At 44.6% G+C, this 13134-nt stretch overlaps 1 protein-coding gene across 1 annotated transcript in view; it reads left to right on the top strand.

Annotated features, from left to right (window-relative positions):
* LOC126260357 (acyl-CoA Delta-9 desaturase-like) overlaps window positions 1-13134 on the top strand; it is a 137364-nt gene that overhangs the window by 68604 nt on the left and 55626 nt on the right. Inside the window, exon 3 of the mRNA XM_049957684.1 lies at window positions 6989-7119. Within this exon, the coding sequence (XP_049813641.1) occupies window positions 6989-7119 (131 nt within the window). The remainder of the gene's footprint in view (window positions 1-6988; window positions 7120-13134) is intronic.

The raw sequence follows: 13134 nt of genomic DNA, 5'->3' as shown, positions 1-13134 counted from the left end.
ACAGCATTTATGAAAAAGACTGTTTAATATCTGCATGATCGTGTTGTGAAATTGTTTTTGGCTCTGAGCACTATTGGACTTAACACCTGAGGTCATCAGTCCCCTAGAACTTAGAGCTACTTAAACCTAACTAACCTAAGGACATCACACACATCCATGCCCGAGGCAGGATTCGAACCTGCGACCGTAGCGGTCACGCGGTTCCAGACTGAAGCGCCTAGAACCGCTCGGCCACACCGGCCGGCCGAAATTGTTTTTGTAATGCCGTATAGCCTGATGATGAGGTATACGCTCGACACATGACACGATAAATAAATAATGCATTAGTTAACAAATTTTGTGACTGGTAGCGGAAATTTTAAAGAAAATACCTCTTTAGGAAGTTCAGTTGAAGAGGAATCGATGTACATGAAAAGAGCAATCACAGAAGGTGGACAGATGAATATAGATACAAGGAAGGTAACTGCGATGAAACCTTCGCTGACACAAGAAATACTTCAATCGACCGGCAAAAGACAGAAACACAGCAATGTAAGTCGCTTAGGAATGCATAAACAGGAAGTGCAAAGGAGCCAATGTGAACTGACTGCAGGAAAAATTAGACGAAATTGAAAAAGAAATGATCAACGGAACCAACACACAGGAAAACATTCAACATACAGTCAAAACTGCCTTGGGTGAAATTAGACTCAAGGTTGTCAATAGTCCCTGTCTGTCAGTACATGGCGCTTACCTGGTCTTGGTCTAGCTGTGATTGCTGCTTCAAGTTTCCATTTCACTACCACAATAGCCAACTTTGGCAGCCTTATGATGGCTGAAATATCCCTGACGGATTTGCCACCCAGGTGACCTCCAATGACTAGTCCACTGAGCCCTGCTGACGGACTCATTCCGTTGTTGCTGCTTCTCTATTGATAAAACAACACTGTCCGCCTCCTTTTATATTGGCGAGTGCGCCTTTCGTAACATCTAGTGATTAATTCCGCATTGCGTATGGACGTTCGGACACTTTTGATCAAGTACTGTAATCACCGTTCGCTCCGGACACGGAAGTGCGTGAAACCTCAATATCTGTGCAACGAACCAGATAGCGTGTCCCTATGGCGGGTACCCACGATATGAGCACGAGGTAATGTGTTTGACCGTCTTGCCCGCCGGCAAACGACTGACAAAGCGACGGGGAGTGCAAGATATGAAGACAGCAAAAGTGATGTGACACCAATAACTGTTGCGTACGCGGTGGCGATAGGAGTCTTGTACCTCCAATGCAACAGTTTTGTGTAACTCATTTGTTCGCGACTGGGATAATCTTACGCGAAACTGGAAAATAAAATATGTATAGAAACAGCACAGATATTGCTATGCCTAATACGGCGTAGTAAAACCATTAACTTTCAAAACAGCTTCCAGTCATCCCAGAATGGATTAATACAATGTATTAATGCTAGTGCTGTATTGTTTTCCAGCGAATGTCATACTATTATGCATGCAAAATAGTGGCAAGTTATAGCAACAATGATGAAGATGAATAACGGTCACGCACCCTTCTCTAACATAGACCAGAAAGGCTTAACAACATTGTGGCGGCCAGGGCAGATGTAAGCACGACAGCGACAGATGTGACAATTCATTCTCGTGCTCACAGGACCAGTCCTAGACGACGTCTGAACTGGTATCTGAACAGATGCCCCGGCGTCTTGGAACACAGTATCACCATTGGGAGAGAAACATTGTATCGTCGGATGGACCCGATTTTACAAAAACGGTCAACTGATATATGGCAGCAATAAGACTTTGCAGAGTACCCTTGTGGCACATGGAATACCACGATATGGCTGCCCAAATTATCACCGAACCCCCACCATGTTTCACTTCTGAGAGAAGCTGAAATCGCCGGCCGCTGTGGCCGAGAGGTTCTAGGCGCTTCAGTCTGGAACCGCGCTGATGCTACGGCCGCAGGCTCGAATCCTGCCTCGGGCATGGATGTGTGTGCTGTCCTTGGTTTAGTTAAGTTTAAGTAGTTCTAAGTCTAGGGGACTGATGACCTCAGATGGTAAGTCCCATAGTGCTCAGAGACGTTTGAGAAGCAGGAAGCAGTTTGCAACAACACTCATTCGATGAAATGAATGTCTTCTGTTGAATTCGGCACTACGTTTTCCTGCCGCGCGGGATTAGCCGAGCGGTCTAGGGCGCTGCAGTCATGGACTGTGCGGCTGGTCCCGGCGGAGGTTCGAGTCTTGCCTCGGGCATGTGTGTGTGTTTGTCCTTAGGGTAATTTAGGTTAAGTAGTGTGTAAGCTTAGGGACTGATGACCTTACCAGTTAAGTCCTATAAGATTTCAAACACACTACGTTTTCCTGTTACTAGCATTTGCATCACTGACAGGTGGTCTTGCAATTCCAGCTCGCCGTGCGAGTTCCAGCTTATTGCTGTTTTGGTGCTGACAGGGCTCGCTAGTGCTTTATTAAGTTGTGCAGTGACTTTTACATCCATCATCCTCTTATGTTTCGTCACAATCCTCTTCAGTTACCGTCTGTAACGACCACTCAACACACTCTTTCGTCGGTGCTGTTACGTAGTGGATGATGTTATTTCGCTTTGCACGCACGAGGTATAAATCTACGACACGCTGTTTCATGAATCACCAAATACTTCAGCTATCTTTGTTACCGAAGCACTCACCATCGAGCCTCAACAAACTGCCCATCTTCGAAGTCACTTAGCTCTGAGACAGTGCAGTCACACCTTCACAGAACACTATTCTTACTGCGATTGACACTTGCGACATGCGAGGACATTGTGCAGGTACTGTTCGTGGTCAGGTGCAATAGCGCAACCCTTAGGCTTGGCTCGCATCTGAATTTATGTTCAAGCACGCATATCTCACGGTGTTTCCATATTTTTTCCGAACCCTGTACCTATTGCAGGAGCGTATCTTGACTTCTCCAAAGTGATCCAAGGAAAAAGGCATACTGTTCGGTTTGAGTACTGTTTAACACCTCTTCTTTCCAGGAAAAAGTTGACAGACCGAAGCGGCATTACTTATTGTAGCCAACCAAGAATATACACTAATGGCCATTAAAATTGCTACACCACGAAGATGGCGTGCTACAGACGCGAAATTTAACCGACAGGAAGAAGTAGCTGTGATATGCAATTGATTAGCTTTTCAGAGCATTCACACAAGTTTGGCGCCGGTGGCGACACCTACAAAGTGCTGACATGAGCAAAGTTTCCAACCGATTTCTCATTCACAGTCAGCAGTTTACCCGCGTTGCCTGGTGAAAAGTTGTTGTGATGCCTCGTTTAAGGAGAAGAAATGCGTACCATCACGTTTCCGACTTTGATAAAGGTCGGATTGTAGCTTATCGCGATTGCGGTTTATCGTATCGCGACATTGCTGCTCGCGTTGGTCGACATACAATGACTGTTACCAGAATATGGAATCGGTGGGTTCAGGAGGGTAATACGGAACGCCGTGCTGGATCCCAACGGCCACGTATCACTAACAGCCTAGATGACAGGCATCTTATCCGCATGGCTGTAACGGATCGTGCAGCCACGTTTCGATCCCTGAGTCAACAGATTGGGACCTTTGCAAGACAACAACCATCTGCATAACGGTTCGACGACGTTTGCAGCAGCATGCACTATCAGCTCGTAGACCATGGCTGCGGTTACCCTTGACACTGCATCACAGACGGGAGCGCCTGCGATGGTGTACTCAACGACAAACCTGGGTGCACGAATGGCAAAACGTCATTTTTTCGGATGAATCCAGATTCTGTTTACAGCATCATAATGGTCGCATACGTGTTTGGCGACATCACGGTGAACGCACGTTGGAAGTGTGTATTCGAAATTGCCATACTGGCGTATCACCCGGCGTGATGGTATGGGGTGCCATTGTTTACACGTCTCGGTCACCTATTGTTTGCATTGACGGCACTTTGAACAGTGGACGTTCCATTTCAGATGTGGCACGACCCGTGGCTCTACCCTTAATTCGATCCCTGCGAAACCCTACATTTTAGTAGGATAATGCACGACCGCATGCTGCAGGCCCTGTACGGGCCTCTCTGGATACAGAAAATGTTCGACTGCTGCCCTGGCCAGCACATTTTCCAGATCTCTCACCAACTGAAAACGTCTCGTCAATGGTGGCCGAGCAACTGGCTCGTCACAATACGCCAGTCACTACTCTTGATGAACTGTGGTATCGAGTTGAAGCTGCATGGACAGCTGTACCTGTACACGCTATCCAAGCTCTGTTTGACTCAATGCCCAGACGTATCAAGCCATTATTACAGCGAGGGGTGGTTGTTCTGGGTACTGATTTCTCTGGATCTATGCACCCAAATTGCGTGAAAATGTAATCACATGTCAGTTCTAGTATAATATATTTGTCCAAGAATACCCGTTTATTCTGCATTTCTTCTTGGTGTAGCAATTTTAATGGCCAGTAGTGTAACTTTTAGCAGCTGTTTTGGAAGGCGCACGCTGGAACAATAAGTTGCTGCTTATTGGCGACTCTTAACAATCTACTTCACCTAACAAATGTATCTCTGCATGTGAAAGAGTTCAGGTTCGTACAAAGACTTTGTTTTAACGGAAATTAGGAAGGTCGTAATCTATACATATCGCCGCATAAAAATAAGGGAAAAATTATCAGCTATTGGCCGACGACACATCGAACATAAAACTGAAATGCAAATTCGCACACCCATTAATTACCAAACTTTCTAAATTAATTTTAAACCGCGAGTGCTGCATTTTTTTCCTCATTCTTGAGAGGCTCATCACAGCTTCACCCTTCACACCCAGTTACAGTATGTAGTAATTATATTAAGAGCGGACGTTATCTCTTCGTAATTATTGGTAACTACCAAGCCTGGGAGCGTTTGTCCCCCTCCATCCCAAATCATTTTTGTTTTATTATAGGAACGATGACGAACAGGACTTTAAAATGCTAAATCCATGAGCTTTCGCAATCAGCCACTCTAGCGGTAATAGCTCTCTAAGAACGTTACAAAAAGTTAATTTTATCCAACGAGACTTTCATCTTTTTTTATGGCGAATGACATTAATGTACGGTTATTTAAAAGAATGTAGTAGTCTGAAGTGACTACGCAATATATTGCGTAGTCACTACAGTGTATATATATATCCCTCGGTTTCTTTTTCCTACGTAGGGAGGGTTGAAAGATATGGGATTATTCACATATACCTCCAGGATTTCATAAAACAACAGCGCAGGAACTACAAGACACAGAAAGTAGACACATATCAATGGAGAAAGCATCTCTCCAAGTTTGTAACTAACATTACAGGTGTTCAACTTGGACACCTTTTGTCATGAGGCGAACGACAGCACGTGCGTGCGGATCGTTGACACGAAATCTCTGCAAAGGTGAGACAGCAGCATGACTTGCAAACCTGTTCATTACGTTGCCTGTCTACAGGCGCATACTAATTAAATATGAAAATCTGTTTATGATTTTCTACGAACAGGTGCAATCTGAAATTATAAGAATTCTGCAAACCATAAGCAGGCTTCCCTTTACCAGTTGGACATTGATATATACCAATAACATGCAGTAAGTTTCCACTGGCTCTTTCATATCTGTCGTAGGACAGGTACCTCCCAACGCTAGTGCAAGTGTTAAGAGATTTCGTGTTATATGGTATAAAACCAGGAAGGTTCCACAGATAGCTCAACAAGTACGAGACTGTAAATAACGTTTCGTGTAAACTGCGGGCCCCATATCACAAATGTATTTTGATACAGAGATACGCTGAAGCACCAAAAACAGAATTAGGCATACGTATTCAAATACAGAGATATGTAAACAGGCAGAATACGGCGCTCCGATCGGCAACGCCCATATAAGATAACAAGTGCCTGGTGTAGTTGTGAGATCGGTTACTGCTGCTACAATGGCAGGTTATCAAGATTTAAATGAGTTTGAACGTGTTGTTATTGGCGGCGCACGAGCGATGGGAGACAGAATCTCCCACGTAGCGATGAAATGGGGATTTTCCCACGCGACCACTTCACGAGCGTACCGTGACTATTATAAATCCGGTAAAACATCAAATCTCCGGCATCGCTGCGACCGGAAAAAGATCCGCCAAAAACGGGACCAACGATGACGGGAGAGAATCGTTCAACGTGACAGAAATGCAACCCTTCCGAAAATTGATGCAGATTTCAATGATAGGCCATCAACAAGTGTCAGCGTGCGAGCCATTCAACGAAACATCTTCGATATGGGCTTTCGGAGCCAAGGCCCACTCGTGTACGCTTGTTGACTGAACGATACAAGGCTTTGGACTGTTGATGACTGGAAACATGTAGCCTGGTCGGACGAGTCTCGTTTCAAACTGTATCGTATGGATGGACGTGTACAGGTATGGAGAAAATGAATCGATGGACCCTGCTTGCCAGTAGCGGACTTTTCAAGCTAGTGGAGGCTCTGTAATGTTGTGAGGCGTGTGCAGTTGGAGTCATATGGGGCCCCTGATACGTATAGATACGACTCTGACAGGTGCCACGTACGTAAGCATCCTGTCTGATCACCTACATCTATTCATGTTCATTGAGCATTCCGACGGACTTTGGCAGTTCCGGCAGGACAATGCGACACCCCACACGTGCAGAATTACTACAGGGTGACTCCAGGAACACTCTTAGGAGTTTAAATACTTCCGCTGGCCCCCAAACTCCCCAGACACGAACATTGTTGAGAATATCTGGGATGCCTAATCGAGTCCATGCCACGTGTTGTGGCACTTCTGTGTGCTCGCGGGGGATCTACACAATATTAGGCAAGTGTACCTGTTTCTTTGGCTCTTCAGTGTATAATGATGCATTGCCTCTCTAACGCTTTTCCCCCGTTACTCTTGGTGCATGTCGGGTTTGTAGCGCTGTGATTGCACATTTGTGGTGACAGACGAGCTGACAGTGAGGGCGTGTGTGGTGTTGCAGCTATCCTGGTGGGCGTGGTGTCGGGCCTCGGTGTAACTATAGGCGCCCACCGGCTGTTCACGCACCGCAGCTTCCGCGCCACGTGGGGGGTGCGTCTGGCGCTCGTCACCCTGCACACCATCGCTGGGCAGGTAAGTCCGCTGCCTGCTGCCTGCTGCCCGCAGCCTGCTACTCCGTCAGTACGCCGCACGACTTCGCACTATAGTCTGTTCATCATAAGAATAAACCTGATGTAAACAAGCACAAAAGCGATGATGCGTCAGCAGCCACAGCTCTCGTACTCTGGTGTTGTTCCGCTCTTGGAAGCAGGTCCGACTTATTTATTAAACATGTTATTACTATGTCACTGTAAATGAAGCCTTAAGAGATCATGATGTATTAACAGCAATCAAAGTTTTTCTTGACCATACTTTAGCCACGTAATTTTTATTTCAAAAATCTTGTACAGTTACAGTCACTGTAAGCGCTACTTGTGCTCCGATTGTCTCACTTGAGATGCACCGCGAAAATGGATAACTCTGCTTCCTGATTCGGGTAGTGAAACAAACGCGGGGATGACCGTTAATGATGAGAAAGAACATGTTCTTAATGTTTTTCACAACATGACAGAGAAAAATCAGGTCTGACGTTTCTCGAGAGATGTAATAAATACAAGAAATTAATTATATTCTTGGCGTAATCAGTAGCGTCGTAGATTGATAATCGAGCGGGCTGGTGGGCGGCGGTGCCAAACTCGTTGTGGTGTACAATTACTTTCTGTTCGATTTGAATACCTAAATCATTTAAATATAAAATTTATCAAATATGTAAGAATTACCTCACACTTTACCATAATTTTTTTAAAAAATAAACGCCTTCTAGTCTCTAATTGCACATCTCATGCCGAATTCTGGTTTTCATTGCAAATAAACATTCTTAATTATCGATACACTATAAAAGATTGTTAAAGATTTTGAAGTTAGGAAAACATTACACAGTTAAATTTTATGGAGAAAAATGAAAAATCTAATACTCTTTGTCTGAATATGCCATTGTTATATAGGACAGATGTGGTCTCACACGAGCCAGAGCTATAAGCGACGTAGAAACACGGAAAACAATAATTTTCACGGCGTCTAGCTTACTATACAAATGATGAATTTTTACAGTTGTCACCTTAACACTGCAATCTAAACGCAATAGAATTAATCAGGAGCAAAGTTATGCTGCGAGAAATAACAAGAACTTAAGTTTCCAAATTTACAGAAACTAAATTACGAAGCTTTCTGACACGCCACTGCCGTACGATGGCAAAATGCAGAACAGCACGTCTTAAAAGAGGAGGAGGGAATGTGGACTTCTTAGTGGACTGACATTCTATTGCTGATCGCCTCGTTATCAAGATAGCAGCACTGAAATGTACCGTCTTCCTCGCAGTTCGATATGGAAGAATTTCAGAGGTTACCAGACGACTGACTGTAATACCTTCAGTGGCTTCAGTATTTAAATGGTGATATCCCAGCAGCGCGTTTTTACGCAGCACATACCTCATGCAGAAAAATTACCTTGTTAATGTCAGGAATATTCATCACCCTTGTCTTTAATTACAGTGCTACGCTAGCTAAGATCAAGAGCATCTTATGTTTTCCAGAAGATCGCCTAAGAAGCGTATGGCTTGAGTTTTATCATTATTTCCTTCTGTTGAAAACTTAAATGACATTGGAGACTATATTGTTATCTGCTCGTCTCTTTTCGCGTCTTTACTAAAACTGTTCGTATCACTGTAAGTTAGTTGAACCAGGTGGGTGGTCAGTGCTTTCCAAGTTAAATGCGCCGGTAACGCTGTTGACCCGTATTACCCCTGAGTCGATGTACGCGTAACGCACAGCATAAAACGTATCCTCATTATCGTACTTGACTCTACTCCAGACGGCTTGGCTTCTGCTTCACTTGAAACTAAATCTAATGAAGTTACAGCAAACGCGGAAGAATAAATAGTGTAATGTTTGCATAAGGTTTATCCTTATGATGAACGGAGTATAGTGCAACAGGCCCGTCCTGCAGCGAACAGTGGTTGCAGTACTGCCCCGATACTGCTGCACTCTTCCGACGACCCACTCCAGACACTAAAATTGCTACAACGCTCAATCCAGCACCACGAACATTAAAAAAGTGCCCACAACCGAACATCTCACATACCAATTTTAAAACTGTTGAATGACATAAAATTTCACACTACTGATGTTACCTGTTACTTCAAGAAGGATGACAGGTACGACTGTACATTTTACAACCGTTAGTGTGACCATGTCTATGATTATACACCAAACTTCTCAGCAATTCATCAGTTTCTTAGTTAGTTCAGTGTTCCGTAATTCATATTCACGACAAACGTAATACACTGAGATGATAAAAGTCATGAGATACCTCCTAATATCGTGTCAGACCTCCTTTTTCTCGACGTAGGACAGCAACCCGACGTGGCATAGACTCTACTAGTCGTTGCAATTCCCCTGCAGAAATACTGAGCCATTGCTGCCTCTATAACCGTCCACAACTCCAAAAGTGTTGCCAGTGCCTGGGAGCATGAAGTCCTTGAATGGCTCCAAATGATCTTGTAGCCGAACGTACAACATTTTCAGTCAATGTTTGGTTCAGTTGGACCAGAGGACCCAGTCCATTCCACGCAAACACAGCACACACCATTATGGAGCCACCACCAACTTGCACAGTTACTTGCTGACAACTTGGGTCCATAGCTTCGTAGGGTCTGCACCACAAGCCCTGCCATCAGCTCTTAGCAACTGAAATCGGGACTTACGAGGGCAGTTCAATAAGTAATGCAACACATTTTTTTTCTCAGCCAATTTTGGTTGAAAAAACCGGAAATTTCTTGTGGAATATTTTCAAACATTCCCGCTTCGTCTCGTATAGTTTCATTGACTTCCGACAGGTGGCAGCGCTGTACGGAGCTGTTAAAATGGCGTCTGTAACGGATGTGCGTTGCAAACAACGGGCAGTGATCGAGTTTCTTTTGGCGGAAAACCAGGGCATCTCAGATATTCATAGGCGCTTGCAGAATGTCTACGGTGATCTGGCAGTGGACAAAAGCACGGTGAGTCGTTGGGCAAAGCGTGTGTCATCATCGCCGCAAGGTCAAGCAAGACTGTCTGATCTCCCGCGTGCGGGCCGGCCGTGCACAGCTGTGACTCCTGCAATGGCGGAGCGTGCGAACACACTCGTTCGAGATGATCGACGGATCACCATCAGAGAACTCAGTGCTCAACTTGACATCTCTGTTGGTAGTGCTGTCACAATTGTTCACCAGTTGGGATATTCAAAGGTTTGTTCCCGCTGGGTCCCTCGTTGTCTAACCGAACACCATAAAGAGCAAAGGAGAACCATCTGTGCGGAATTGCTTGCTCGTCATGTGGCTGAGGGTGAAAATTTCTTGTCAAAGATTGTTACAGGCGATGAAACATGGGTTCATCACTTCGAACCTGAAACAAAACGGCAATCAATGGAGTGGCGCCACACCCACTCCCCTACCAAGAAAAAGTTTAAAGCCATACCCTCAGCCGGTAAAGTCATGGTTACAGTCTTCTGGGACGCTGAAGGGGTTATTCTGTTCGATGTCCTTCCCCATGGTCAAACGATCAACTCTGAAGTGTATTGTGCTACTCTTCAGGCACAAAAATCAGAACGAACTTCTCCTTCTTCATGACAACGCAAGACCTCACACAAGTCTTCGCACCCGAGAGGAGCTCACAAAACTTCAGTGGACTGTTCTTCCTCATGCACCCTACAGCCCCGATCTCGCACCGTCGGATTTCCATATGTTTGGCCCAATGAAGGACGCAATCCGTGGGAGGCACTACGCGGATGATGAAGAAGTTATTGATGCAGTACGACGTTGGCTCCGACATCGACCAGTGGAATGGTACCGTGCAGGCATACAGGCCCTCATTTCAAGGTGGCGTAAGGCCGTAGCATTGAATGGAGATTACGTTGAAAAATAGTGTTGTGTAGCTAAAAGATTGGGGAATAACCTGGTGTATTTCAATGCTGAATAAAACAACCCCTGTTTCAGAAAAAAAATGTGTTGCATTACTTATTGAACTGCCCTCGTATCTGACCAGCCCACAGTTTCCCAGTCGTCTATGGTCCAACCAACATGGTTACGAGCCCAGGAGACGCGCTGCAGACGATGTCGTGCTGTTAGCAAAGTCACTCGCGCCCCATCTTCATTTCTGCGGTAACTTCACACAACGTTGCTTGTCTGTTAGCACTGACAACTGTATCGCCGAAGTGGCGTCAACTCGAAAGACGTGCACCAGGCGAACGGTCTATCCGACTGGAGGCCACAGCCACACGGCATTTCCATTTACTGACAACTATACGCAAACACCGCTGCTCGCGGTCGTTAAGTGAAGACCGTGTAGCACTGCGTTATCCGTTGTGAGAATTAATGCCTGAAATTTGGTATTCTCGGCACAATCTTGACTCTGTGGATCTCAGAACATTGCATTCCCTGACGATTTCCGAAATGGAATATCCCGTGTCTAGCGCCAACTAACACTCTGAGATTAAAGTCTGTTAATTGCAGTCCTGCGACCATAATCACTTCGGAAACTTTTTGACATGAATCACCTGAGCACAAAAATAACAGCTCCACCAATGCACTGCCCTTTTATATCTAGAGGTCGCGACACTTCCGTCATCTGTATATGTGGATATCGCCATTCCGTGTCACCTTAGTTTAATATGGAATGGGTATGCCGCACAAAAGTTAGAGAGTGAGAGCTTCAAATTCGCAATTTATTATGTCGTAATGGAATAATTATTTGTAATAATCACAGATTCCTTTGTCATATAGAAGGAGTTGTTAAACTTCGGTCTACATTTAGAAACATTTCTGCTGTCTGTCAGAAATTTTATTTCAGTGGGCAAGTTATCTAAAAGTTTTACTGCTGAGTATCTCACTCCTTTCATGCCAAAGTTAGATTCACTACAGGGGCGTGCAGGTCATTTTTCCTTCCATGTAGGGACTTCATAAATTAAGTTACACATGTCCTCCCTATGTGCAGTGAGAGTTGGGTATTTTCAGATTTAAATGGCGCGGCAAGTGGAAACGCCTGAATTCATACAGATACGCCGTGCAATTCTGGCGGTATAAGGACCAAATGTAACGTCGTGTCCAGCCTTAGTGAAATGGTATCAGCAATTTATGTTGATCGCGATATCCAGATCGTGCATCATGCGATTTCCATCTTTTCGGCTAGCTGCGGGAATGAGATTTTCCTACGATCATAAAGTTCACACGTCGGTTAGCGAATTGCTGCGTGACCAAGTAGGAGATTTGTGCCGTCGAGGTACTTAACGACTGGTAGAGTGTTCCGAGCTTTGTTTTCAGAGACCTGGGGACTATATAGAAAACTAGTGTCATGTAGGTCTGTCACGTTCAAGGGTAGTGCAGCCTTCAATAAAAGTTGGCCTGCCATAATAATATGTAACTTACTATTTGAAGTCTCGTCGTAGCGTTGAGTTGGTGAATATCTTTATTACTTTCAAACAGCACTACAATGTTGACAACAAACTTCGTGAGTAAAGTAAATAAATGTCCTGCGTGGTCGTAGTTAATACTGGCTACAAAATTTTTTAAACACATGCGTGCAAGATATACGGTTGTGAACTCAACAAGTAGTTCTATTTACTTTTGTTGAAAAGAGTACTTTCTGCCTCAACGAGAAGTTACTTCAGAATATTACCCCGTAGGACATCAGTGAATTAATGTTTGCAAAGTATGTTAAATTACTGATTTATGTGTCCTCAAAATTGTCTTGTGATAAAAGTAGCTGGACCTCAAAGTTTTAGCAGGCCGCTATATGGTTTGTACGGTGTATGTTTTAATCTGTTTGCATAGCCAAGAGCTTAGAAGTATCTACACTGTTTATTAAATTTTGTTGACAAACGATAGGGGACATTCAAGAAGAAATGAACCGGATGCTGTAGAATGAAATACATTGGGTGCTCATCTACTTGCTGGGACAGCGACCAAGTGCACGCTGCGACCGTCCACTGCTCTCAGTAGTTCTGGAAACAGAGAAACGGAGGCTTCAAAAGAAGGTCAAAGGGTGTATTGCGTTTCCTTACAACGGAAGAAGTGC

The sequence above is a fragment of the Schistocerca nitens genome, chromosome 5 (assembly GCF_023898315.1).
Source record: "Schistocerca nitens isolate TAMUIC-IGC-003100 chromosome 5, iqSchNite1.1, whole genome shotgun sequence".
Classification (NCBI taxonomy): domain Eukaryota; kingdom Metazoa; phylum Arthropoda; class Insecta; order Orthoptera; family Acrididae; genus Schistocerca; species Schistocerca nitens.
This window is presented reverse-complemented; position numbering and strand designations above follow the sequence as displayed.